Here is a 27,510-nt window from a genome sequence, read left to right as displayed (position 1 = left end):
TCCAACCCTAACTATTGTATGATTCTATGTGCTTACATGACATGGACCTGGCTTCAGTGTTTTTGTCTGTTTGGCAGAGTTACTTCATTGAACAGTATTAAGCACTGGGTTTGTCAAAGCGGGTCAAGTTATAGCAAATTCGATTGTATTTTTTTTCCCCTACAATACTATAGCTCTTCAAAAATAGCTACTAGTCCTGTGCAGTTGTGTTGTTCTGTACAATGGGTTTCACAGGGCTGCAGCAGTTGCTGTTACTAAGAGAAAATGATGTAGTGTAGTGACTGTAGTTGGATATAGCTGTAGCAGTCTTAGTACCATCATCTCTTAATTTCATATACCCCAGTGAGCTTCTGGAGAGAATGAATACACTGGGATATTGTGGGTTTGATTTTTTTTTTTTTTTTTTTTTTTTTTTTTTTTTCCCCCCCCCCCCCCCCGTTGTTAGTTGCAGATTTGGGAGACTGATGTAATGCTGCCACCTAGTGCTGTTGTTTGTTTCATTGATTGTGCGGATGGTTTTGATTGACTGCCCTTTGGGACAGCTCTTCTTCTTGTTTCCACGTCTAGGTTTTGCAATAGGCTTCCCTCTCTTCCAGAGTTCCTCATCCCTTTCTCTCTCTTTAAGAGAGGAAAGAGCCGGTGAGAGAATGAACACAGAAAAAGAAGTGTTGTAGAAGGATTCTGCTATAACAAAGTAGAGAGAATTTGGATGGAATATTCAGTGGAATACTTAGTGCAGAGTAAAGCCATCACTAACATTGAGCTTCGTTAGCCTTTTCAGTTTGGCTAGTAAGGCATGCATATCGTAGGACGCTCTCTGCATCTTCTTCATACCACTAAAGAAATAGTTACGTAAAAGTCTACTGTGACTATTTTCTTACAACTAACCTGTATGCATTGTTGGAGAAGCACAAAAATTACCTCTTATACAAATTTGCGCAACCAGTTGTTGATAATATTAGGTCACTTGTAGTTTCAAGAGAAACATACGTGGTTTTACTTATGCATATGCTGCAAATTCAGAATAAAATTATTTTGTTTCGGTGCCTTCCAAAACAATAGGAAGTATGGTTTAAAAAGACCCAGGGAGTATTTTCAGCTTGTAGACTGTTTACATCAAGATTTTTCACATATATTTGACAATGTCATGAATCAGAACACTATTCTAGATACTAAAGTTGACCTTAAAATATTTCAAGCATAAATATTAATGTGGTGCTGTGGTATTTTACAATATTTGATTTGTTTTGAGTGAATAGGCAATTGGGAAACAGATTTATTTGTTTGCTTTTCCATGTTTACTATCAGTGTGGTTCTTGGCAGGGAGAAAGGACAAGCAGAAATTTATTATTGTTCTTTGTGTTCAGGATAAAGAAATTAATTTTCATGCATGTCCTTTTCCCATAGGTCAAAGGAAACGGACTGGCAGCCTTATTTCACTACACGACTTGTTGATGACTTCGGCACTCATCTTCGAGTTTTCAGAAAAGCTCAGCAAAGAATAGCAGAGAAAGGCGATCAGATGAAAGGTAACATAATGATATAAAGATTTTTTGATTTGTGTCTAAGTGGGCAAGTATCTGTGTGAAATTTTGTTAGCTTTATAATTCAAGTTTACTCTCAAGTTTCTAATCTTTACAAAAAAGTATGTTTCTTTTTCTTTTCGTTTGTATAGATCAAGCTGAGGAACTTGTAGATACATTCTTTGAGGTTGAAGTTGAAATGGAAAAAGAAGTCTGTCGTGATCTAGTCTGCACTTCTCCCAAAGATGAAGAAGGTCTCAATATTGTCTTCTGTAGTTACTTTTGGTATAGCAGACTAAGTGAAAACACTAACAATTGTGTTCACAATGTGAAATATACTGAAATCTTAGCATGTGACTTTCAAAGTGAGATTTTCTACTTTATATGTATATTTTAAATTTCCTATTTACATTTTCTGATTTGTACATATTAATGTGAGAAATTATAAAAAGTTATGTACATATGTAGTTATTCCTCTTTTCACTGGAAAAACTTTAAGATAGAATGTATTAGAGATAGATATGATAGAAGAAATATGCCTGAGAGGCAGTGGATGGCTTTGTGTAATCTCACTGCTTTTTGTTAAATCTGCCTTCCTTATTACTACTCTGTAGTCTTCATTTAAAAAAATCAGTGTGAAAAGTGTGAAGGAGAGGAAGAATCATCTCCATATGTTAAATAAGTAAAATACATTGGAGTTAGTTTTTTGTTTCTTGGAATTTGGTTTTCTTTTGTCTTGGTTTTGAGTCCAAGACCTGTCTCAGATTAACATCAGTTTCTTTTCAGTCTGAAAGATGTTACTGTGATACTTGGACTGTAAGAATATATATGACTGTATATTTGAATTTAATGTTAAGGATTTATGTGTTGGTTTTTATGATATCGGGTAAGATGTGAAATAATGTAGTATAAAATTGTGCTGGGGTTTGTTTTTGTATTTTTTTTTTTTTCCTGCCTCCCTAGGATTCCTAAGGGATCTGTGTGAGGTTTTATTGTATATATTGCTACCTCCTGGAGACTTCCAGAACAAGATCATGCGATACTTTGTCAGGGTAAGTCCATCCTAATTCATTGGTTTAGTGCCATTAAAAAAAAAAAAAAATCTGAACTGCTTTTCTTATTTTGTAAAATTGATCTAATATTAGGTTATTTTAAATGCAGTACAATCTTGATACGTATTTAATATCAGAACTGTTTGTGTGAAATCTTTTTCAAGTTTCTTTTACATCTAGCAACGTTAAAAGAAGCGTAATAAAATGGATGTTGTTTTTCTTGAGGTATTAATGTTATCTGATGTTAATTGGAAGGCAATGTGCTAGTGCCTACTGAATGTTTTAATAATTATTTTTTACTTAGTCTCTACAGAGGCTACATTGTTGCAGTTATATTAGCTTTATGAATAAATGTATAAAATGAGTTGTTATATTGTATTTTACAGGAAATCCTCTCCCGAGGAATTCTTCTTCCATTAATAAACCAGCTCAGTGATCCTGATTATATTAATCAGTATGTCATATGGATGGTAAGATTTATAATATTTAAAATGAGTGATATTTCCAGACAATTTTCATACAGAGCTTGACTTGTTTTCCCTGTAATCATGGCAGATAGATATCTAGTAGAAATGTTATCAATGGATATATCGGTAGAGATGGTGAACTTATGGCTGCTATGTTCAAATATATATCGATATAAAAATATATTATATGTATACACACACATTCAAATTCTGTCTGTTATTTGCATATGGTTGTGGTGGTTAGGCAGAAGCTGCCTGACTGAGGACAGATAAATGACGAAGTGTGAAGTTGAGTCTCCCGATGGGTTTACTTAGCTGTTCAGGAAGCATGGCAGTAACTGTGGAAGTTTTTTTCCTTGATTGTTTTTTTTTTTGATGTGTCCTTTAAAGATTCAGAGGCCTCCAGAATGACAAGTAGTAAGATAGGGTTTTTTTTGCTTCTGCTAAAGCATCTCAGGTTAATAGGTTTAGGGATATTTGTGAAAACAGTTCATAATTTAACTGAGTGGGAAGATTTGAAGTCTTTACTTTGACTTTACCCAATGCACCTGCAGCCCCCCCACTCCAACATGTAAAAGTACTACTATAAAGTAAAATTAACATAAATAGAATATTCACACTTTAATTCATGCTACTGATTTTGTGCAAAGCAAGTTAAAACTTACTCATAATTTATTATCCCTTGTAGGTCATGATTATTCAAGTGTATTTCCCACCCTCCTCCTTCAAAGTTCTCTCTACTTTTATTCATATATTTTAGTCTTATAGAGTGCATTCAGTTACTATGCTGAAAACACCCTTGGATTTCAGTGTAAAAGTTCTTACGTATGGAATGAATTCAGGTGTATGTGTATAATGTTCCTTTCGCTCCAGCCACTTCCATTTCATGTAAAAGTTTGTGTGCTGCTTTTCTACAGGAACTTAGCTTTAATAAGAAAAAATACTGCTGCTCATATGGACTAAGTTTTTCAATTTTTGTTTCCCCTTTCCTCCTACGTGTGTTCTTTATTTGTAACTTGGCCTCATTCTTTATTTACTGAGCACTGCCCCCGGCTGCATCCAAAGATAGAATCCTGAGCTTTTTGTAAAGCTTTCTGTTATGATGGTGATGTCCCAAATACTAATTTTCATAATTGCTTTCTGAGACAAGGAAGTAAATGTGCTGGGGAAAAGATAAGGAAGAATAAATGCTTTCAGAAATTTAATAGAAGTCTTATGAAATGAAGACTGCAGCAGAAATTAAGGTCAGAACTAGAGACGACTGAAATAAATTCTAGCTCCTTCTGCAACCTTTGACATAAAATCAGATTTGAATAAAAGTTTTCAGTTTCTGAAAATAAGAAGTTTAATTCCATGTTTCTAGGCACACTACAGTTTGATACTAATTATCTTGCAGTAAAATTTGAAGTTAGTCTAAACTTGTCTCTCTTCAGTGTGAAATTCAAGTTTCTACAAAATGTTTGAATTTCAAGTATTGCTTGTACTATTCAAAATCTAGGAAGATTTTCCATTAGCTTTGGTCAGAGGTATCCAGTCTTCATTCTTTCTGTTCTGTGCAACTCGTGTCAGTGCACTTCTGCAGTACAGACCAAGAATTGCATTTCCATAGTAAAGCGAATGTTTATAAACCCTCTGCACCTGCATGCACATGCTGTAAAGTTCCAGCCTTCCCCTGATCTCCCCATGGCATTTACAACACAGTTTCCAGTGATCATGGTTGCGCAGCTGGCTTCCTTGACTTGCATAAATTCTTCTGAGTCTCTTGAGCAGGTTCCTTCTATGCCAATACTGGGAAAACAGTATGTATTAAAATAGCTTAACAGTATTTACGAAGGATATCTGAATTAGGGTTTCAGAGAGGATATTGAGTAATTTACTTTTTTATTTTCCCTTTTTTCCCCAATAGGTTATGATTACATTGTAGAATGTGTTCATTCTTTTTGTAATTCTGTATCTTAAGAAAGCATTACATTGGGAGCATGTACATTTGGCAAAGCTGGAACCTTTTCAGTGGTCTCACCAGTTTCTGCCTGTTTAGCTAAGGAGGTGGGTAATAACAGAAGAAGATTGATGGGGTTTTGGACAAGATCTTCATTAAGTAGGCTGATGGATTTTCATGTGTCTTTGTACTTCTTGAAAACAGAAAATTATGGTGTGAAATCAGTTTTGGTTGCACATGGTGCTGCTTCCTCAGTCCATGTAAAATTTTAGTACCAAAAGGAACGTTTCAAGTATTGTTTTCAAAATGATGCTGCACAGTGCTATATCAAAATAATTCACGTAATGAAAAATCATGTCATGCTTTTAGCTGTATTGCATTATTTATACTATAAAACTTTCTGTTTCAGATTCGTGATTCCAACTGTAACTATGAGGCCTTTATGAATATTATTAAATTAAGTGATAATATAGGAGAGTTGGAAGCAGTGAAAGATAAAGCAAGTGAAGAACTTCAGTATCTTCGATCTCTAGATACAGCGGGAGATGGTTAGTGCTACATTATTTTACAAAATGTGAAATGCAAATGCCAACAAGTTGTTGTTGTTCTCTTTGGGTTAGGGTTTTGGCTTTTAGTTGTTTGGGGTTTTTTATTTGGTTTTGATTTGTTTTTTTTTCTTTTTGATATATAGATTATTTGGTTAGGCATGTATACTTCCACTGAATTGGAACTTGCCTGACTGGTGGTTTTGAATTTCAGTAATACTTTAGTATTGGGTACTCAGTTAACAGTTAATCTAAAAAAGGAAAGAGAAGAATATTTCTTCCTTTCCACTTTTAGCAGTAAGATACTAAAATTGACAAAAACCCTCTTCAAGACTGATGTGTTTTGTATGTGGTGTGTCACTTCTTGTGTAGTTTTAGAACATTTCAGAAAAAAGAGTTTATTTACTCATCTGCATTGCTTAATCCTCTTTGTTTTTGCTTTCAGATATCAACACTATAAAAAATCAAATAAACAGTTTATTATATGTTATTAAAGTATGTGATTCAAGAATTCAGAGGTTGCAGTCAGGAAAAGTAAGTGTTTACAAATTTTTTTAGTTCAAAAAGAGTGAAGTTTCAAGTGACTTTACTAGTTCAGTCTAGTTTTTAATTCTTGTGATTTGAAACATAGCTTGAAGCATTCAGTTATAGCCAATATATTATAAAACTTTATATATGTATATATTAACTGTAGTTTGTGCTATTTGCATTTAAGTACAGAAAAAAATTTCTAGGAGTTAACATTTTTAGAGGTTTTTGGATTCTGACTTCAGTAGTTTAAATATGTCAGTACATCTTAAACTATTCTTACCCTCTTAATACAAGAGTTATACCAAAATGTTACGTAGACGCAAAGCATCTTTGTATTTGTATACCTAGATTCAGTTCTTTTTTGCTGCCCCAGTGCGTACCTTGTGGGCTTCTAGCTTAGTTTTTGGCAAAGCTCTCTCTTCTTGCTGATAAAGGTACCACTCACTGATTATTTCACCACACCTTGTGGACTCCATGTATTGCCTTTTGTTAGACATATTTACCTGTTTAGTTCAATGAAAGGCCTCAGGCAAGCTGGATGTTAAGTTTGTGAACTTCTTGTTATTTTGTTTGCTTATTTTATATATTGTTTTTTAAGGTTGGCAGAGTCTGTATGTTTGACTTTGCTTAATTTCTTGACTCTCTTAATTGGACCTAGATGTGACTCCAAGATAATGTAATCTGGTACATATTTACTGTAAAAATAATTAAGTATTCTACAACTGGACCCAGAATCATTACTGTAATACCAAGATGTTATATTGACAGAAGAAAGTTGGGCAGAGATTAATTTAAATTGTGGTGACATGCACCCGGTTAAATGCTGAAATTAGTTCATCCTGTTAATTAATTTTCATGCTACTGTCACTGTTGGTGAGGGATTTGGGGTTAATTTGATCTGTGTAGTATTACATGAACAGCAGTGTTTAAAACCAGTTTCCCATGTAGCAGACATAATCCATGTTCAAGGCAAATAGTTATGAGAACATGACCTTATGATCTAGATCTTCAGTTATTAGTGATTGTGAAAATAACTAACCATGGAGAGGCTGCTTTATCTGTATTGTAAATTATTTTTTATTACATCTGCCTTGTGGTTAGTAGAAGTTTTAAAAGCTAATTAAAAAAAAAGCCTATGAACCCACTGAACTGTGTCTTACAGGAAATAGATACTGTGAAACTGGCAGCAAACTTTGGAAAACTTTGCACAGTCCCTCTGGACCATATTCTGGTAGACAATGTTGCACTACAATTTTTTATGGGTAAGTGGTAATTTCTCTGATTTATTTTATTTGTAAAGGATATGCTAACTTACAGGACTGTTCACTCAAAATCACTAAATATAGATGTCTGAGAGCTGAATGTGTATAAGCTCCTTGCCAGAGGGAACTGAAACGTTTTTTGCAATCAGTCTGTAATAACTGTTCAGAATACCATAATACTTTCAAAAACTTGTCTCAAACTTGTTTGAATACTGATCTCTCTGAGACTATTCTTGCGATGTTTCTTGGTCTGTCACTTCAAGTTTTGTTCTGTTTAGAACAGAATCATTGCAAGAATTGCTCATGAGTTTATAATTGAAATGACTGAAACTTACCACAGTCATTAACTTTTTGCTGGTCTCACTGAAGCTAATGGAACTAATGGTTATAGATATTAGATTGAAGCTTAGAGGATTAGAAGGCTACTGAAGGTTGTCTATTTGAGAAGCTAAAATACAGCAGTAATTTATGTACTACTTCAGGTTTATCCTATAATCAAGAAATTGATAGATGGAATAAAGTTGTATAAATAATTTTTAATACTTTCTAATGCTTGATTATCTTCTGTGAAGTAACTGGGCTGCTGATGTCATTACCAAGAATATCCATCAGTTCTGGTGGTAGTGATAATCCTTTTAATTTAATAGATGGAAATACAGTACAGCAGAGAGGAAACAGTCCAGGAGGTTCCTGGAGTGTGTGGAAAATAACTTCCTGCTACAGCTGGTGAGGGAGCCAGCTAGGGAAGGGGCGCCCCACTGGACCTGTTGTTTGCAAACAGAAGTCATGTTGTGGTTGGAGGCTGTCTTGCACATAGCGATCACGAAATGATAGAGTTTTCAATTCTTGGAGCAGCAAGGAGAGGGGTTAGCAGAACTACCATCTTGGCCTTCTGGAGGGCAGACTTTGGCCTGTTTAAGGGACTGGTGGACAGAGTCCATTGAGAGGCAGTCCTGAAAGGCAGAGGAGTCCAGGAAGGCTGGACATTCTTCAAGAAGGAGTCTTAAAAGCACCAGAGCAGGCTGTTCCCATGTGCCAGCAGACGAGGTGGTGGGTGTCAGTCTCTTCTCCCAAGTAACAAGTGGTAAGACAAGAGCAAATGGTTTAGATTGGATATTAGGAAAAACTTTTCACTGAAAGCAGTGTCAGTTGTTGGAACAGGCCAGGGAAGTGAGTGAGTCACCATCCCTAGAGTTATTTAAAAAGTAAGTGACAAGTTTTAGTAGTGGACTTAGTGTTGGGGACTCTGATCTTAAAGGTATTTTTCAGACTAAGTGATCTATGATTCCATGCATATGACCTGTTAGAATTTAAGGTTGAACTTCCTTTCAACTTCTGTCATGCTGTACAAGCCTGTTACATTCACACAGTAATGTTGGCTTCACTTTTTACATGTGCATTTTAGGACTCATTACTTCATTCCTAGACTTTGCTTGCAATTTTGTTTACTGATTATCGCCAGTATGTATGTAGTACATTTTATTTTTTGGTTCTGGATGACAGTCAAGTTTTCTGGATGCATAACCAGAACCTGAAGTTCTGTGTGTAGTTAACATCATAGAGAATTCTTATATTAAGATGCACAAGAATAACTATGGTTGTGTGGTGACTGTTTCTGTAGATTACATGCAGCAGACTGGTGGCCAAGCACATCTGTTTTTCTGGATGACAGTGGAAGGATACAGGGTTACAGCACAGCAGCAGCTGGAGGTACTTCAAAGCCGGCAGAAAGATGGAAAACATCAGACTAATCAAACCAAGGGTCTGTTAAGAGCAGCTGCATTTGGAGTTTATGAGCAATATTTATCAGAAAAGGTAGGAATAACTTCTGCATTGTTTGCAATTTATTCTTTGTGCAGATGCTCCCTTGGTAATTAGGCTATGTTAATATGAAATGAATGTGATGTAGCACAAGTTGTTTACAAGTTGACATTTAAGCTGTTACTTGTGTGTCTTCTTTCTCCTTATGTTAAGCAAATGTCTTGGTCTTTTTTTCTGTGGTGGTTTTTTTTTTTTGTTTTTTTTTTTTTATTCCCTTCCCCCTCTCCCCACCCTTAAAAAGGCTCAAACTAGCACTGACTGTCCTGTCAGATGCACTAAATGTGTTCCTCAGAAGCTGACTTTCTAGAATGGAGAAAAACTAGAGAGAATATAAAGGCAGAATAAGAAATTCTGTCCCTCTGTGAATGTTGTACTTTCCCTTCCTTTTCCTCTGCCCTCTATCCCTGCCCATAAGAAGAAATTGAAAACAACCCAACCCAGTATTTGTACAAACTTGGATTAAGAATAATTTTCAAATGAAATAGCTTCCTGTGCCTCTCAACATTTATGTAAGTTGCTCAAATACCACCACTAGGTATCTTCAATAAGCTAAGCTTGAATGCTTCCACTAGTCTTGTAATAAATGTCTTCTATGAAATAAAATGCTTGTCAACTTATTCTAACAAAGCGTCTTTGTTCTGAATTTGTGTATGCATAAGAATCACCTCTTGCTCAAAAGTTTCCTTCAACAAATTCCTCAGATAACCTGTAATGCTTGTCTGTCTGCATCATTTCTTTCACTTTGGTTTATCACCTCAATAGTCTTATTGACATGGTGGTCTCTGTAGAGCTTACTGTGGTGGTTTTTTGAGCCAACTGAATGCTCACCAGTTTAAAGTCAGAAGCCACCTAACACTAGATCTATTCCAAAGCCAATAAAGTCAGCCTCTCAGCTATGCTGTCAAGTGAGCTGCATTGGGTCTGGTTCAATGCTGTCTCTATTACAGAAGATGGGGAAAGTGTGTGAACTTGTGCTCATCTAAAGGAGTGCTTAACGAGCAGTAGTTTGAAATATGTCACACTGAGGAATGACTGGGATTTTGATGGCTGATACAGTTAGCATGCTAGTAGCTGTAGTTGCATAAAAATCTACCATGATTTTTTGTTTACCATGGTAAACTGTCCAGAAAGTGTGAGAGTTGACAAACTGTGAGCCTTTCCTCAGATGTTTTGGGAATTCATACATCTACTTTCTTTCTGGCTTGTTCTTAATTTCTGATTCTAGATCTTTCTATTCATAAATAAGTAGATAAATTCTGATTTTAAGTCCGAGTAAATCTGGTTTAGATATTGCTTCAAGATAACATGCATAAATTGCTTTTGAAGTGATTCTTAGTATTTAATCCTGGCGCTTCAGAGTTTTAATACAAACTTTGAACTTAATTTTTGGTGGAGGATGGGGTCTACAGTGCTCTTTTATGTTCTAGACAGTTCTAGAGATATCAAGAAATTTCATTTACTTAGAGAATTGCAGCATTATGTGGTATTTTATTTGTGAAAATAGACCCTTTTTTTACTTTCATGATGCAAAAGTTGATTTAGATCTCTATGCAGGCATCTCCGAGAGTTAATATTGATGACAACTTAGTAGCAAAACTGGCAGAAACACTGAACCATGAAGATCCAACACCTGAAATCTTTGATGATATTCAGAGAAAGGTATACCTTATTTACCCTGTATTTCATAAAAACTCAAACCTTTAGTAGAGGTAGGATTATACTATATTGGCTGAACTGGAAATTTTCAGGGAAGTAGTATGCAGTATCTTCCCTCTCTTCTTTTCCCTGTTCTCACCTGTCCCTCTAAGTGTTTGCAGGTCTGCATTTATAGTTTATCAACAAAGAAGGACTCAGAGAACCTGTTGTGAAATGGGTAAAGGCCAAGTATGGTTACATTTCGGTTGGAAAGGTTAAGAGGAGAGGAGGGAAACATTTACAGTTCATGTGATATTGCCCTTCCTATATGTGTATGTCTCACTAGTTAAATATTTTTGGAGACTGTGTTATACTTTTAGCACAGTTAGCTTTCATAACCTTTCTGTTAAGTGTAAGCTCGCCTTAGGGTTTTAAAGGAAACCGAGACGCATAATAGAATGCATAGATTCATGTTGTTCAAGAAGAATTTTGGAAAGCTTGCCTGATTGAAGTAAAAAAGCCCACCCTAGAAATACTTTTTATGTTTAATCAATCAGGTATATGAATTGATGCTGCGAGATGAAAGATTCTACCCTTCATTCAAACAGAATGTGTTGTATGTGCGTATGTTAGCTGAGCTGGATATGCTGAAGGATCCTAGTTTCAGAGGGTCAGATGATGGTGAAGGAGGTAAGCTCTTTACCTTTAAGAGGGATTTCATGGGATCGTTCTTTTTTCTGCTTTAAAATGAAAATCAGGAAGTTATCCACACTGCTTTTGAGAAGAAGTTCCTGTAGTATCTCATCTGATTTTTAAATTAATGTTTAAATTCATGTTTCCTCCTTGTACTGCTTTTGTAAATATTTTTTTTTCTGTAGTAACTTTATTAATCTCACATTATTTTTTTGTTAAGCCTTGGTAATAAGTATGTTGCTAAAATAAATACAGAACTCTTCCATTCTCATTTTTTATTTAGAAATGTTTGAGTTTCTTTAACATATTCTGTTGTTTTGATACATAACTATATTCTCCATCTGGAAATAGAAATTGAAAGTACATAGAAGATGTGGCTTTTTAAACCAATTAAAATAATTCTTCTCATTACCTGAAGTACAAATCTAGTGGGAAATTGTTTAACTATTCAACTGACTCCTTAGTGAAGCAATTTCACATGGTGATATAAACTTAAAAGGAATATTCTCCTGAGTATTTATTTCGTATTTATAGCTTTATAAACTTCCATGCATTTCCTTTAGTTGTCTTTACTGAAACCTTGTATTTTTGTGCAAATTCAGTTGCCCGCTGTTTTCCACGATATTTTTGCATTTTTATTTCTTGTGTGTGGCCCCACGTTGGAGAAAATGTAACCTCTTTTTTCCTTTCCCCTTCCTCACTACTCCCAGAATCATTTAATGGGTCTCCTACTGGGAGCATAAATCTGGTAAGTGCTTGGATTTTTTGTTTTTTAATGATTAATGTTTTTTGATCCCCAATAGTAGGGAAATTATTACTAAAATAGCTTAAATTGTGTACATCAGAGGTTTTACTTCACTGCAGCTTAATTTCTGAAAAAGTTCCTGAATTAAATTGAAACACACGTAAGGCATCAATCTGCAACATAATACTGGCTCTTTTGTACTTTACTTTCCCTTGTTTAATGAAATTTTGCATTGTTTCTCACAGAAACAATGTTTAACAATCTATATTCAATTTATGCAAAGCATATTTTCTTATCCCAGCTTTTTTTTTTTTTTTAAAAGAAGACATAAATTTGAAGTTAGATGATAATAAATACTTTGAAATGGAGATCTTGAAGGGTAAAATTCAAATAGACTGTAAAATGAGGCATTTAATTAGATTTGTATAGGTTGACTTGTTGGGTTTGGGTATATTTTTTTTTTTTTTTGAGTTAAGACTTGATTTGGAAACATAAAAGTACCTGGAGTTTATTCAGAATAGAATTTTTGTTTTCTAATCTGACCAATTCGAAGTTAAATTTTTGGTTTGGGTTGCTTTTTAACAATTCTTGACTGAGTCAGTTTGTCAGAGTCTTCTTTTTTGTTACATGAATGTGCCTAAATTCTTGAATTATGCTTCTGCACTTACCAGTGGTTGGGTAAGTATGAAGGAAACTGTATACTTCTACCAGCCATTTTCCAAATAACCTGTTCCACATAGATGTGACTAGATTGAGAATGTTTTAAAACAGAAATCAAATAACAGCTTTTTAAAAAGGAAAAATCATAAAAATTTTGATGTATTTACTCCACTTGGTTTTTCAGGTTACGTGTAGCTGAGCCACAAGGCACACAGGGTTCAGCTGGACATATGAGAGTATTTTTCCAAATCTTTCAGTTTTAGGAAGGTTTGCAATCTGCATACAGTTTCCTGGCTTATGTGATTCATAAGCCCTTCTAATTCATACTTGGAAGATGCTGTAGTCCCTAGCAGTTCCAGTGCATTGGTTAGGTCATGCTTGCATGCAGAGGAAGAGAGTTTATTTTGTAAAGGAATACATTTAATATAAATATAAATGTGTTTCAGTGTGGGATTTGCTGGTTGTGGGGTTTGTTTATATTTTTTTTATTTTTTGAAGCTGGGATTCTTTTCCTATTGTTTTCCTCTTGTTTACATTTTGAAATACAAAGAAAAAGGGGAGGTGTTCAGCTGATACAGTTTACATAAACTCACGTTAAATGCAGAAGGCAAACTTAATTTAGCCATATTTTGTGTAAATTGGTATACAACTCCGGTAGTATTTCACAAGAGATTCCTTTAATTGACTCACCTCTTAAAAAGATCTTTCAGATGTCTCAAGTACTTTTTCTAAGAATGTTCTGACATGAAAGTCACGTTTTATGGATGGGGTTTTGCCGTTGCAGTGGCTCCTTTAGCAGGTTGCTATCTGCTGCTTAGTTTTATGTGGCCTTTCCAAACTGAGCAATAAAATAGTCTTAAAACCTATCAGGCACTGTTGCAATCCAAATAGATGATTGCATGTTACAGTTGAAGGTCTTGATTTTTTGGTATTTGTTGTGGAGGTTTTTTTTGTGTTCTGTTTTTTTTTTGTTGTTGTGGTGAAAATATATTTGCAGAATACTGTGTTTATTATTTGCATTAAGAGTGAAGAACATTCTAGCAGAAATGCATAATAAAGCTCTATTTATGCTGAAGAACTATTGCTTTCCGTAGTCCATATTGTTCAGGGTTTTCAGTGCTTTTACAGGTGTTTGAATAGTGGTAGACTAGCTTTTCCTGGCTGAATTCCATGTCAAGAGTAAATTTCTATACACATAGTTTAGCTCCCTTGTGTTAGTCAGTTACATGAAGAAAAATAGACCTTGGAAAGGTGACTTCAAAGGTCAGGGAATTTCTGTACTTTCAGCTAATGACAGTGTATTAAATAAGATTGGGTTGTGGTGTGATATTTTTGCTTTTTAATTAACTTGTGTTCCTGTGAGTATACCTTAATGGCAAAGATACTAGGTCATATTAAATAGAAACTGTCTGTTGTGCTATCTGTTCAAGTTTCAACCATTACATTTACTCATATTAACTGTTGCTGTATAATGCTGTCATGGTTTAATACTCCTTTGGCTAGTTTGGGTCAGGTGTCCTGTCTGCTTCTTCCTGGCTTCCTGTGCCCCTTCTCACTGGCAGAGCATGAGACTAAAAGTGCTTGATTGAAGTAAACATTACTTAGCGACAACTAAAAACATCAGTGTTATCAGTGTGGTTCTCAGGCTGAAGTCAAAAACACAGCACTTCACCAGCTGCTAAGGAGAAAAATGACTGCTGTATCTGAACCCAGGACAAATGCCTTGCCACAGGAGTAGTTATGATACCGCATTGTATCCTGAAATATTAGGAAACTTCTTACTGCAGTACATGTTAAAGCATAGTTAATGTGTTCAGAGCTTTTTAATGACTCTCTTTATTCAGTATCTAAACTTTATAACAGAAATATACTTTCAATGCCTTCCATAGTGGATGTTTAGTCAGAGACTGAGTGGTTGACGCAGAGAAGAGCTGTTCCCTCCAGACAGCTGGAAAAGGAAGGAGTGGAGTATTATGGTGGGATATCATGGGGACAATAAAGAGTCAGGTGAAGAATGAGCAAGAGGAGAGTCTTTATAAATAATTTGTTTTCAAATCCAACCTATCTTTTGATTCTAATCACATAAGATTGGCTTATGTTTAAGGCATCAGGAGTTTAGAAACTTGATTAATGCCTATTGAGGTTTTAATTTGGCCCAAGTTTTCACCCAGTAATCTTGCAGGGCTTTATTGTATTAAATCTTAGTAGTCAGATGTATTAATTTTACATAATAGCAAAGCTACTCTTAAAAGGCCCATTGGGCTTCTTTTGGTCCCAACAATTACTGAACAGGGAGACAGGGCATTAGCCAGCTGAGGATGTACCTACTCTTTTTTACAGGGGAAAACATTTCTGAGAAAAGCATTTGCTGGGTTTTTTTATATACAGCAGAGAAATTATTCTGGTTTTACTGCACTGTAACTTTTGTGTAGTGCTTTCACTTAATTGAAAGAAAACAAAAGGGTATAAAGATAAACCCAAAAGATCTGTTATGCATCTGTAACTGCACTGGTTTGGGTGGTTTGGTTTGTTTTTTTTTTTTAATATTCAGTAGCTGTACTCCATTAGAGTTGAGGTATCAAGTGAAAGTGGCAAATATGTTACAGTGGTCACAAAAGTATATGAAACTGGTAGGGGAAATGGAGGGCTTTACACTCTAAGTAGAAGAAAGGCTTTAGTAACCAGGCAATACAAATGCATATTTGCATTGTTATAGTGCATTAAGCTATTCTATTAATGAACTGAACGCTTGAAAATTAAATGGATGAATCAAAAAGCCTCTCTCAAATGAGGTGTATCTGTCATCTTATTCCATCTTGCTTATTTCTTCCTTTTCCTCTCTCCCCCCCACCCTGCAGTCCTTAGATGACCTTTCAAATGTCCCTTCTGATGAGACGGTTCAACTTCATGCATACATCTCAGATACTGGTAAGTGAATCTGTTATGATGGCTGCTTACTTGGTTTCTGCCATTTGTTTGCATTGTTTAATATTGCAGGCCCTTGAAATCCTAATATTTTTAATTTTTTTAGCCTCATATTTTTCATGTGAAGTCCATGTAATGGAAATCCTTATAGAATTGGTGCTGTAGGTCACAGACTATATATCTGTACCTAAAATATGAATTGTATGTTATTGTTTATGATAATATTGTTATTTTTACTGTATCTGGAGAATCAGCCATTAAACCTAGTGTTAAGTAGCATTTATTTTAACAATGATTTAAAGGACAAAGTTTGAAAGCCATCTTTATTTTTCTAGTCACACAATTCTAGTTCTTGGCTGTTTACTTCTCTTGCTATAAAATCTTCCCCCATTTTTTGTGCTTCCTTATTGACCTAGCTTAATTTCAGGTAGTGACTTCATTCATTACAGTGGTGGCATTTTTGGTTATCTTCTGAAAAAAATTGCCTAGTAAAATTTTCTTATTACATTATCTATTATGTGAGAATAAACTTCTCAAATATTATTTGCAAATATTCTTGTTATGTGAGATTGCACTGGATAATTAATTGTGAATTCATCTTCAGATACTTTTTTTTGTTAGATTTCACCATACAATAGATTTTTAACTCTATGTATATCTCAGGCACATAAGTTGTGAGCAAGAATTCAACTACTTAACATTTTAATTAAACTCTGTTACATCAACCCAGTGTGAGATCATGGTGCAATCTGAGTCTCGTGTAGTCAGCACTCAGAGATGGGGAAAATAATTTAAAAGTTAAAAATTAGAATTTTTCTTTTTTTTATTAAGATGGGATTAAACTGGAGATGTTCTTTCTCTTTACCTTGTGTTTGAATGAGAAGTACAACTACCTGCTTTCTAGATACTACAGGCAGTAGGTGTATCTTGCACCTGTGCGCAGGCTCCTTTCTTCTGCCTTTCCTCTTCCCTTACTACCCTTTGCTGTGCTTGTGGGGTGTATACAAGATCTCCAGATTTAATCTTTGAGGATTCACCTTATCCTGTGTTGCAAAATAAATGCTGAGTAAGAGGATGTGACACAAGAGGTGGTGTGGACAATTTATTTCTTTTTCTGCCACTCTTGTCCTGAAGTGTTACTCCTAAAGGTGCAGCTTAGCAATGCCTCTGAGATGTGGTCTGGTGACCGCACAGGAGAGTGGTCAATGTGGGTTTAGAGTATAGGGCTTGCTCAGCATATGTGGGGCTGGGGTTTCCTGGTTCTATTCCCTGGTTAGTCTTTTGGCAGCATCCTGACTGCCTGCTATTTTCTCTTGGGATTCAGCACTGAACATTCTTCTTCTAGAGGGTATATGGCAAAGAAAAGATGCTCCATGCCCACTGAGCACCTTACTAGTGAGTAATTCTTGCATTGTCAGCAACTGCTTCTAAACTGGAGATGCTCCCTGGCTGCCTAGACCTTGGCGTTATACTTGAGAAAAGTCAAGGCTGGACATCGGAGCTGATAATTTGTCAGAAAGTGTATTTTATGGAGCGTGGGTGCCTTGAAAAATCCACAGAACCTGATTAAAAAGTATTTTGCCTAGCCCCTGGAAAATTATGGCTGCTGGGTATTGGCTCAGTACTTAGAGGTGCAACATGTTACCGGTTCAGACAATGGGCAGTGTAAACAATATTGGTTCTAGGTTATTCTGTAGGTTAAATGAAAGTTATAGAAACAAACTCTATTCTGGGAGAATTCCATGATGGAGGAATGCCCACAAGGATTTAAATATTCAATGGAGAATGAAACATGTTTGCTTCTCTATCAGATAGCTATCTGTGCTCTTTCCATTTATAAACTGACATCTCCATAAAAATGTGTGCGTGCATGTGCATGTACACACACAGAACGCATACATATGTGTGTATATGTAGTTTCTGTTGACATAAATGTGGAGGGGAGAGGATTATTTTTTTTTATCTTACAGTTAGTAACAAACTTCTGATGTTAATAAAGCCACGTGCTTACAGCTTGTAAGCACTGTCTTGTCTTTATAGATCTTTATTTTTTTTTGATGGGCAGACTTTTGCAATATGATTAGAGTACTTCGCAGAGTGGAATTTCTTTTTGTTTCAAAGCTGTCTTTCACCCCTGTCTTGAGTTCTTTAGGTTAAAATTATTTTTAAATGATCTGTTCGCTATTCTTAAGAGTTAAAACCTTTTCTATTCTTTCGTTTTGCATGAGAGTAAAACTTGTATAAGGCTGCTTAATCTATTTAAGTTTACATAGTAAGTTTCTGGAGGGTATCACTTATACGGTGTTTTGCATAAAGGGATGGCTTACTCTTCTGCTTGCATGTCCATTTTTGTCTTTCAAGTCTGTCATTCCAGACATTCTTTCACTTCACGTTTGTGTCCTTTCGTCTTCCTTCTTTCTGTTTGTTCCTTTTTTGTTTTTGTTTTTAAACTACTAGTCTATGCTGACTCTGACCCATATGCTGTGGCAGGAGTGTGTAATGACCACGGCAAGACATATGCACTGTATGCTATCACAGTCCATCGGAGAAATCCAAACAGCGAAGAGACATGGAAGACATATCGACGCTACAGTGACTTCCATGACTTTCACATGAGGATCACTGAGCAGGTAATTAATCTCATAAAATTTTTTAAGGTTTCTTTGAAAGCTGCTTTTTCTGTGGGATGGCATGACGTGAGTATTGGCTTTCTCAAAGTGACTTAAGATGTGGAGATAAAGCACTACATTATTTTCCATTAAAGTTTACGTTTTTTACTGTTTATATCGTATGTTATTTGTGCTGAGCAGTTTACAGGTGCATTTTTATATAGTTTAGTACCTGATGGCTATATGATTGCTCTAAGAAAAGAAAATGGAACTTAAAAAGCTTCCTTCCCTCAACAGTCATGTATTTCATTTGATACGTTTGTTACAGAGATTAAGAAATAAAAACTGAGCTTGGGAAGTAGGTATTTAGGTTTTAAGTGAAATATTAAGGATCTGTGGGGTCTCAAAAGGGACAGCTGTTGGCAGCTCAGTGTACTGCTAGACAAATCTGCCTTTTATTGCTGCGCTTGTATTCTCAGACTCTTAACTCTCCTAAAATGAAAGAAGAAAAAAAATAGGGACTTGGAATTCACCAGCTGGTACAAAGTAGAACCTGCTGACATGAAACAGTGTCAAAAAAGCAATGCTTTTGAAAGAGGAGGGTGAAATGCTTTTAAACCCAACCTTTGGAGAAGTCAGATTTGACTACATAATCTTTGAACTAATAAGAATTGTTGGATTATACCCCTTTACTGTGTTGTTCATAGAGAGGCACAGAGAACAAGTTCTATGCAGGTTAGGTTAGCCTTATGAAATCACAACAGAAGTAAAAATAGAAAAGACATTATTGAAAAAAGCGTACATTGTGTTGAGTATTTGTATTAATTATAAACAAAATCTGCTTTGAATTTATAATTATGTTAGTGTGCTGTCAGTAAATTTGAAATACCAGTTTTTGTACTTCAAATGGACAATTACAGGTTCCCAGATCTTATAGTGAGTTAGTGTTCTGCTGATACAGGGCAGTCATTTAAAACTGATCGACCAAGAAATGACTAGAAAAAATGTCAGAAGCAAAATCTTTCAAAATACAAAAGCTCAGAAATTTCTTGTTGCTAAATCTGATTTCTTTGAATTTACAGAAAACTGAGACGTTATCCTAGAACACAGGAATTGCAAAAAGTAAAGAAACTCCTGTGCTACATTGTACCATCTTGGAAATTCCCAACAACTTTGCTTTGCTGTGACAATAAAATAGACATTTCTACTGAGTTTATGGGCACAGAAGTGTCACTAATACACTGAACACCCTTCTTGTGTGCCTGTCTGAGACATTTTCAGTGACATATTAAGGGTAAAGGTAGAATTTTTTATTTAAAGTTAACAAGAAGGGCAGGGATTATTGTTTTATGTTTTTTCAGAGAAAATAGGTACTTGATCCAAAATGGAATTAAAGTTAGCTGCATATAGTATCTGTACGAGCTTTTTTCCTTAAAGTACTGAATAGATTCACACCAGTTTCTTTAGTTAAAAATGTCATAAATATAATTTGAAGTAGCTTATCTATATTTAAAGTAGAGGCTTTTTTTTGCTTACATTGTTTCTGTTTAGCTACAATTATCCAAATAAAAGCTGGACTGTTTTCTGTTATTTTTCCCTCATGACCTATTTGTAAAGTTAGAAATGTATTCTTTGATGCTTCCTACAGGTCATAAATGTTACAAGAGCTTTGTGACTTTCCACAGTTTAATGCTGTCTTTGCAAATATACACCTTGCAGGGACTAACTGAAATCACTCATTAAATCTGTGATTTTTTTGGTACTCTCTAGGGAGAAAAGGATACAACCATTTTCCAGGTTGTTTCTTAAGGCTTAGATACTATACCTCTCTCTCTACCACCTTAACAATATTATTTATTTACAGGGAGTCAAAATTCTATATGGATAATCCTGATTCTTAGAGTTTTATTCTTGTCACTCACTTTATTTCTGTGCCCTGTAGCAAATATATTCAACCTTCTTAAGCGTTAGGGCCTCTTCTTTCCTAGCTGCTTCCCTGGAACACAAATTCTATCTGTAAAACTGGAATACACGTTAACCAGTGCCGGTCACTTATTACCTGGGGAAAAGGTGCAGATGACAGTGTATCAAGCATGGTATGATAACCTGTATGTAAACTGGGTGCTGTCATGTATTCTGGGGGTAAAAGTTTAATCATTTCCTTAGTAGGTATGATCAACAGAGGAAGGGAAATAGGTTTTAGAAGGATTTGCAAGTTCTTTTGATGTAGTCTCCTAACCTTACTAACTTTAATGATAAATCTTGATCCTAAACCTTTTGCACTTTATGCTAGCCTGTATTTCAAAAATGAGTATTGCATCTGTGTCCAGAAATTAAATTTTGCCCTTGACAAATCTCGTGAGAAGCTTTGTGCATTTGTTCTGAATGGCCTACTGTTCATTTTGGCTTTTCCATGGAGTCTGAGTTCTGGCCTTGATGCAGAAATTATTTATCAGATGTTACATGGTAGATTAGAATAGGTGAATGTAATGAACCCTGTAATTGCTGAGCCTATGTGGTGATTTGAAGCTTTTGAAAACAGAACAAAAAAAATCTTCTTTTTCTAGTTTGAAAACCTCGCAAATATACTGAAACTTCCTGGCAAAAAGACATTTAACAATATGGACAGAGAATTCTTGGAAAAGAGGAAAAAAGATTTAAATGCATATTTGCAGGTAAGCTGTTAGGGGATTTTGGTTATGTTCTTGGTTGGAATTTATTTTTTTTTTGAGGTAGAAACTTTGGTAGTGTTTTTTAGGTTGGTTGGTTTTGTTTTGTTTTTTTTTTTCTTTGTGTTTTTTTTTAGTCATTCTTGCCAGTTGTGTCACAAATCCCTGAGCTGGTGAGAACCACCTGTGTTTGGTTTTGAGGTCTACACCATTAACTTTCTTCTGTTAACACTAGTGTTTGTGGTTACATTCACTTGTGCTGTTGCATAAGGATTGCTTTGCACCCAATCCAGTGGTGTAGCAGACCATACAGCTCTGTTCAGATAAGGCTTGTATCAGCCCAACCAAAGGAATCCAGTTGTCTGACTTCATGAGGACTTTCTGGTCATTTAGAACTAAAATATGTTGACCAACCCAACGGACATGTTAACAATAAATGAAGAAGATTGAATAAAGCATTGTGAAATCCGATTGTCCTGTTTAGAGTGCCAATATTTTTTCTTTTGTGTGAGATGTGCCCTATTTTTAATAGCAATAATTTTTAATCTTTTTTAGTTTTAGAAGGTGTTTGAGTGGTCATAAACATGCATTTTTCTGTGAGATACTATAATTAACGTGCTGTCTAAAATTATGGGAATTACCAAGAAGCACACTGTTTCCATCTTGAGAATAGTGTAGTGTTGTAATAAAGTTTCGAGAATGAAAGAGAAAATGCATAGCAAGATGTAGGGTGTTTGTGCATGGTAAACTTTTGCCAAGCTGAATGGTCTGGCTTTCTTCATTATGTATTAAAAAGTATTTTTAATGTTTTACTCAGCTCTTATTAAATCCGGAAATGATGAAAGCTTCTCCAGCTTTAGCCCACTATGTGTATGACTTCCTCGAGAATAAAGCCTACAGCAAAGGGAAGGGGGATTTTGCAAGAAAGGTAAGACTGTCAATGGAACTTTAGAACATTCATGAATGCAATGATAGCATTAAACATGTTGAACTGGGATTAAACAGCTAGATAGAGTCTTTCAAAACAACTTGCAAGTGAGTTGCTTTAATACTTCGAGTGGCAAAGTATCTGAGGACCTGTGGAACTAAATATTTACTAGTTTTATAGCATGTAAATTTATTTATATGACAAGGAAGTAAAACTTTCAAATCAGACAGTGTATTGCACCAAAGCTACTTTAAATGTTACTTTGTCGGACATCTGTGATTTTGGTTTGTTTTTTGTTTATTTTTCCATAGTCTCATTCCTTCTGATTTCTTTTTTTCAGTTCTTTACTCTGTATTTGCTGCTGTTACCATGCTCTCCACTCTTCAGCTCAAAAGATGAAATGCGTTTCCCTTCAAAAGCACCTGTTCTGTATTTAGCCGTTGTAACCATTCAAAGCCATTGGTTGCATTCAGAGCTCTGAGCTGTGCATCCTTTTATTTAAGCCACCAGAACTCTGAGCAGACAAGTGATTCCTTGTTCAGTTGACCAGTTTGTGCAGGCATCTGCTTTGCAAATATAGCTATTTCTAAACTTCTAGTGATTCTGATACAAAAAACATCTGCAACTCTATTGTCACTTCAAGTTGTTGTTCTACCTATATTCCTTAAATATTTAACTATGAAACAGTTATTTATCACGGTTTATGTAATGACTGATTAAGATTGGATTACCAGTGTATCATGTTCTTCATAAACTTAACTTTTTAAGGGCATCACGCTAGTATTTTTGCCTCTGTTTGGACTGAATTTTAGGGTATATATTGAAAGAAAAATTGTAACAGCTCCTATGGAACTACTTTGTTTTAATTATACTTGCCATGATATTAAAGAATATTACTCCAGTGCTCTTTCAAAGAAGCATGTTTCAAAGATGAAGAGTTGAAAGCAGAAGCGAAACATCTGCAAGTAGGAAGCTTGGAAGGGAGAAATGGCATTGAATGGAGAAGAAAAGGAAAATAATTCAAGCTAAGAAAAGCTGAGGGATGGGAAATGGGACTCAGAAAAAAAGTGTTGAAAGATGTACATAGCTACAGTAGTGCTGTAAGGAATGAAATATAAATGAAAGTGAAGCTAAAGCTTTATTCTACCTTCTGTAATGAAGTTATGCAATTTGAGTTGTTCTTTATAATATTGTTCTCTGGAACAATGTGATACTTCTCATAGTGTATTAATACACCGGTGTCCTCATAGATTATACAATTCTGGTTAAACATCTTCCCCTTCAGATGGACACATTTGTAAACCCACTGCGTAACTCTATGAGAAATGTATCAAACGCAGTCAAGTCTCTCCCTGACAGCCTGGCAGAGGGAATGACTAAAATGTCAGACAACATGGGTAAAATGTCAGAGAGATTGGGACAAGACATAAAGCAATCATTTTTCAAGGTAAGAAAATGTTTGGTAGTTAATACATACTAGTAAATTAATAGGAGATTAGCTACTGACTCACTGAAACTGATGTATACTGTAATGAAGAGTCAAATCATTAGACAGAAGTTTGGTTTATACCTACACCCTTTCAATAAATACTACAAACATGGAGATGTCATTGCTATTAAGTAACATATATTAAGGTAGCATCTGCAGACTTAGAGCAATCCTTTTTTACTTAGTTCAGTGCAGCCTCTTGAGAAGAATGAGAGTCAGTGATTTTCTTTTTACCAACCATTCTCATCAAGCTAGCTTGCTGCATCTGCTGCTTTCATTAGGAAAAAAACAACCCAAGAACTATATTTTGAAACTTAGATTAAGAAGATAGCCTCTTTTCTGCTTATTCCTTGCTGAATTCTGTTTTTAATTAAATTTTCTTTCTGTCTTTCCTGCCATCTTTTCTCTCATCTTCCTAAAATATAATGCCTTACAGGTGGGGAATGGTAGCATGGCATGCTATTTAGAAGTCCTGTGAAAATAATAATAATCCTAACATGTCCATCTTGCCTTCCTTTCCTCCACTTTCTGTGTGTAGCTGTAAGGTCTGTGGTCGGGGATTGTTCCATTTTGTGTTACCGAAACAGTTACATGTGGCAGATGTAGAACAGCAACTGAGATGAGATAACCCTTAAACCATGAAAAGGAATAATTAATCTGTGGTGGTGTTGGGAAGGGTTTCTGGGTTTGTTTGGGTGTTTTTGGTTTTTCTTGTCTCGGGGAGGGGGGAAGTTGGGGTTTTTCTTAATTGCTTGTATGATAAAATGAGTGGCTCTAGACTTTCTCTTTTCTGGTAACTTTTCTGGTGTGTGACTGACAATATATCTGCAGTTACACTCACTGGGAAGTGCCTGGCTAGGCAGGACTTAAGATAAAGGGGAAATATGAGAAGAAATATCAGGCCCATATGAATTTCTAGGTGTTTTTCAGTTGAAGCATTAGGCACTTGAGAAAATGGTTGTGGATAGTCTTAAAGGTGTTAGTAACTTAGGTAACTGTAGGAGAATACCTACAGGCTTGATTTCTGGGAAGATGAGAGGACTACTGTATGTTTATCTTGGGTAGTATGCAACTGACTTTTGGCCAGTTGCAAAAAACTGGTCTGATTTATTGGTATTGTGAAATACTTTTTCCTTTATAAACATTAAATTTTTTCATTGTAGGTGCCTCCTTTGATCCAGAAAACCTATTCAGATCCTGACCATTGCCGTGTTGCAGCACCAATTGATGACAATGTGAGTCTGACATTCGTCCTTTCAAAGATGACTCCTTTAAAACCAAATTCATGTGTTACTTATTCTATACTAAGCTACATATTTTTTGTTTTCTGATAATATACTAGGCACTCACAAACAGTTCCTAACTCTTTAAAAGAAATTTACATGCTTCCTTCTAAAATTACCATCTTTGTTAATACTAAAATGGTTTGCACAGCAGTGAAATAACTTAGAGTGGTCATGCTACTACTTCTGTGTTTTGCGGATGGAGTTTTGTTTGGTTTTTTCTTTTTTCTTTTTTCTACTCTCCAGTATCTATCTGTTCAAAGTTAGTATGGTATCAGACTGTTAGCGTCATTTCAGTTGGCATTTTATGGATTCTGATTTCGGATGTGTCCTATTAAAAAGCATTTGTTTAATCGATCAGGAGTAGTGTTTGATATATTGTGGAAAACAACCTCAGAATGTTTTCCTAAATAATAAACTTTTAGTATGTGGATACCTAAATTGTGTAAAGTAGTAATATTAGAAACTTGAAAGTGGATTTTAAGCTTTTGATGCTATCGTAAGCTACGGTATTTTGCTATTGTTTTGATAGAAACATTGATCTTATATGTGAAAACAATTGGTAAAAACCTTTTATCTCTAAGTAGGACAGAGAGGCCATGAGATTACCAGTGATTATATGCAATTTGCTATGGTCATAAATCTGCACCTGTTCTGCCCTTCACATTTGGGATTTTTGGTCACATCAAAGCATTCCAGTTTGTCTTCCTTTGCATAACTGCTATGGTGGCTTCTATAATAAAAGCATTAATAACAACTAAGATGAAAATCTAATACTTTCATACTACAGAATTTAGTAAACTCTCCCTCAAACTTTAATATTTGGAAAAAAAAAATGTTGACATTTTCTACAAATATACACCATCCATCTTTTAAAACTTCTACATAGTTACTGAATTCTCTGCTTCAATATTCCCATAGTCGTTTTTTTGTAAGCTGATCTGTGTCACATCATCTCTTAAACAATAAAATGATGATGCTTTTCATCTAAAAGCATAAAAGCACTTATCCGTGCAGAATAGAATGATATCTAAATAAAAGGTAGTTCGTTGCAGTGAAGTGTCACTGTTCTTTGGAATTATTCTGAATTTAGCACAGTGCATCCATAAGAAAAGGATGCCAAAGAAAAGCTCCTTCCAGACTTTTTGTATTAGGCAATTAGAAACACAGCTACCAAAGGGAGAGTTCAGGGACAAGCTCTCTCTTCAGGACATACTCACTTGTCTCTGTTCAGCTTTGGTGAAATAACTGTTTCTTCCTGTCTTATTTTAAAAGGTCAATGGATTTAAGTGTCGTTTGTCTTTAATTTTCAATCTTTCTTTGCTATTAGTGATCTTATGTGAGATTTAGGGTAGATTTCATATTATGGTAAAATATAGAGCAAAGTGTTTCTGTCATTGTTATGCTTATACTGAAACATTTGACCTGTGAAGTAACTACTACTAATGCAGCTGTCTTGAACTGAAATAAATGTTTACTGATTATACTTCTACTTGGTGATTAGGTGGATGACAATATTCCACTGAGAGTAATGCTTCTTCTTATGGATGAAGTCTTTGATCTAAAGGAAAGAAATCAATGGTTAAGAAGAAATATAAAAAATCTGCTTCAGCAACTTATTAGAGCAACATATGGTGACACAATTAACAGGTACTGCTTTTCTTATATAGAATGATCATGTGAGTGAGACTGTGGACCGTGTCTATAAATCCTTTTTTGGTATTACTGAATTATTGTGGTTTAGATCTGCTTGCATTTGCCTTTGAAGAGGATCAATAAACCGAGTACAAATGTAGTGTAAAATGGAGATAAACACAAAACATTGCTGAAAGACAAATTCCAGTAACTCTTACATGCCAGAGAACTTCCAAAAGAGCTTTCACATATCAGCAAGAGTGTGAATGTAACTTAATATTGATGGTGTCTGTGCTTTTTGCCCTGTGTTTTACACTGTACTTTTTTTGTTAATAATATTTATTACTTTCCGCACTATTTCTGTTTACATCTCTTTAATGCCACAGGTGATACACTGGCACTGTCAAATTATGTGAACTGTACTGCGTTGCTGTGTTAAGTTTTTCTCTCACATTTCAAAAGATGGAGGAGGGGGGGAAGGGAAAAAGACTGTTACGGGATTTGTTCTCCTTCTCTTCCTCCATGTTCTCTGTAATTCACATGTGTGCTTTTTCATGCAAATACAAAGCAAATCAGTAGTGCTAAATAAGTAATGTTTGTTGCCCTCAGCTTAGAAATCTGTTTCCATGCTTTCCCTTCTAATAGTTTGTTTATGAAATGTAAATAAAAATACAAAAAAAAACCCCAAATTTGTAGAAACAGGATTGTCACTAAATTGTCACTTTGGATTAGTGTCATGAATCAAATGCTTAATTTCTGGCAGGTGAGAAGTAGTTTCTTACTACTTTTTCAGGACTTTCCCCGGCGTATTATTACTTCTTACCTTTCACAAGTATATTTGTAATGTTTTTGGCATGACTTAAACATACAGACAGTTCTTGTGGTACCAGCAGTGATGCAACCATGTAGTAATAGCAGCACTGGGTCGTTTTCAGATGATTATCTTGAGGCCTGTGCTTCCAAAAGCATGCTGCCCTGTTGAACAACTAATGGTTGTTGCTGTTTTCAGACTGTAGTATATAACAGGCTGCTGCTTTCTTACTGCAGAAATATTCTGCTTCTACCTTTGGAGCTATTCCAGATACTCACGACTTCCTCT

At 35.3% G+C, this 27,510-nt stretch overlaps 1 protein-coding gene across 1 annotated transcript in view; it reads left to right on the top strand.

Moving 5' to 3' along the window:
* Positions 1 to 1,387: 1,387 nt before the first annotated feature.
* Positions 1,388 to 27,510, top strand: part of SNX13 (sorting nexin 13) — a 30,020-nt gene continuing 3,897 nt past the window's right edge. Inside the window, exons 1-18 of the mRNA XM_010019323.1 lie at positions 1,388 to 1,529; positions 1,676 to 1,777; positions 2,487 to 2,575; positions 2,962 to 3,045; positions 5,391 to 5,529; positions 5,972 to 6,060; positions 7,220 to 7,319; positions 8,941 to 9,134; positions 10,695 to 10,799; positions 11,333 to 11,465; positions 12,179 to 12,216; positions 15,732 to 15,801; positions 18,289 to 18,428; positions 20,975 to 21,082; positions 21,894 to 22,004; positions 23,290 to 23,451; positions 24,657 to 24,728; positions 26,281 to 26,426. Of these exons, the coding sequence (XP_010017625.1) occupies positions 1,391 to 1,529; positions 1,676 to 1,777; positions 2,487 to 2,575; positions 2,962 to 3,045; positions 5,391 to 5,529; positions 5,972 to 6,060; positions 7,220 to 7,319; positions 8,941 to 9,134; positions 10,695 to 10,799; positions 11,333 to 11,465; positions 12,179 to 12,216; positions 15,732 to 15,801; positions 18,289 to 18,428; positions 20,975 to 21,082; positions 21,894 to 22,004; positions 23,290 to 23,451; positions 24,657 to 24,728; positions 26,281 to 26,426 (2,021 nt within the window). The 5' untranslated portion in view covers positions 1,388 to 1,390. The remainder of the gene's footprint in view (positions 1,530 to 1,675; positions 1,778 to 2,486; positions 2,576 to 2,961; positions 3,046 to 5,390; positions 5,530 to 5,971; positions 6,061 to 7,219; positions 7,320 to 8,940; positions 9,135 to 10,694; positions 10,800 to 11,332; positions 11,466 to 12,178; positions 12,217 to 15,731; positions 15,802 to 18,288; positions 18,429 to 20,974; positions 21,083 to 21,893; positions 22,005 to 23,289; positions 23,452 to 24,656; positions 24,729 to 26,280; positions 26,427 to 27,510) is intronic.

Source organism: Nestor notabilis, unplaced genomic scaffold (genome assembly GCF_000696875.1).
Source record: "Nestor notabilis isolate BGI_N333 unplaced genomic scaffold, ASM69687v1 scaffold98, whole genome shotgun sequence".
Classification (NCBI taxonomy): Eukaryota; Metazoa; Chordata; class Aves; order Psittaciformes; family Psittacidae; genus Nestor; species Nestor notabilis.
Note: the sequence above shows the minus strand (reverse complement) of the source record. Positions and strands in the feature narration are given on the sequence as shown.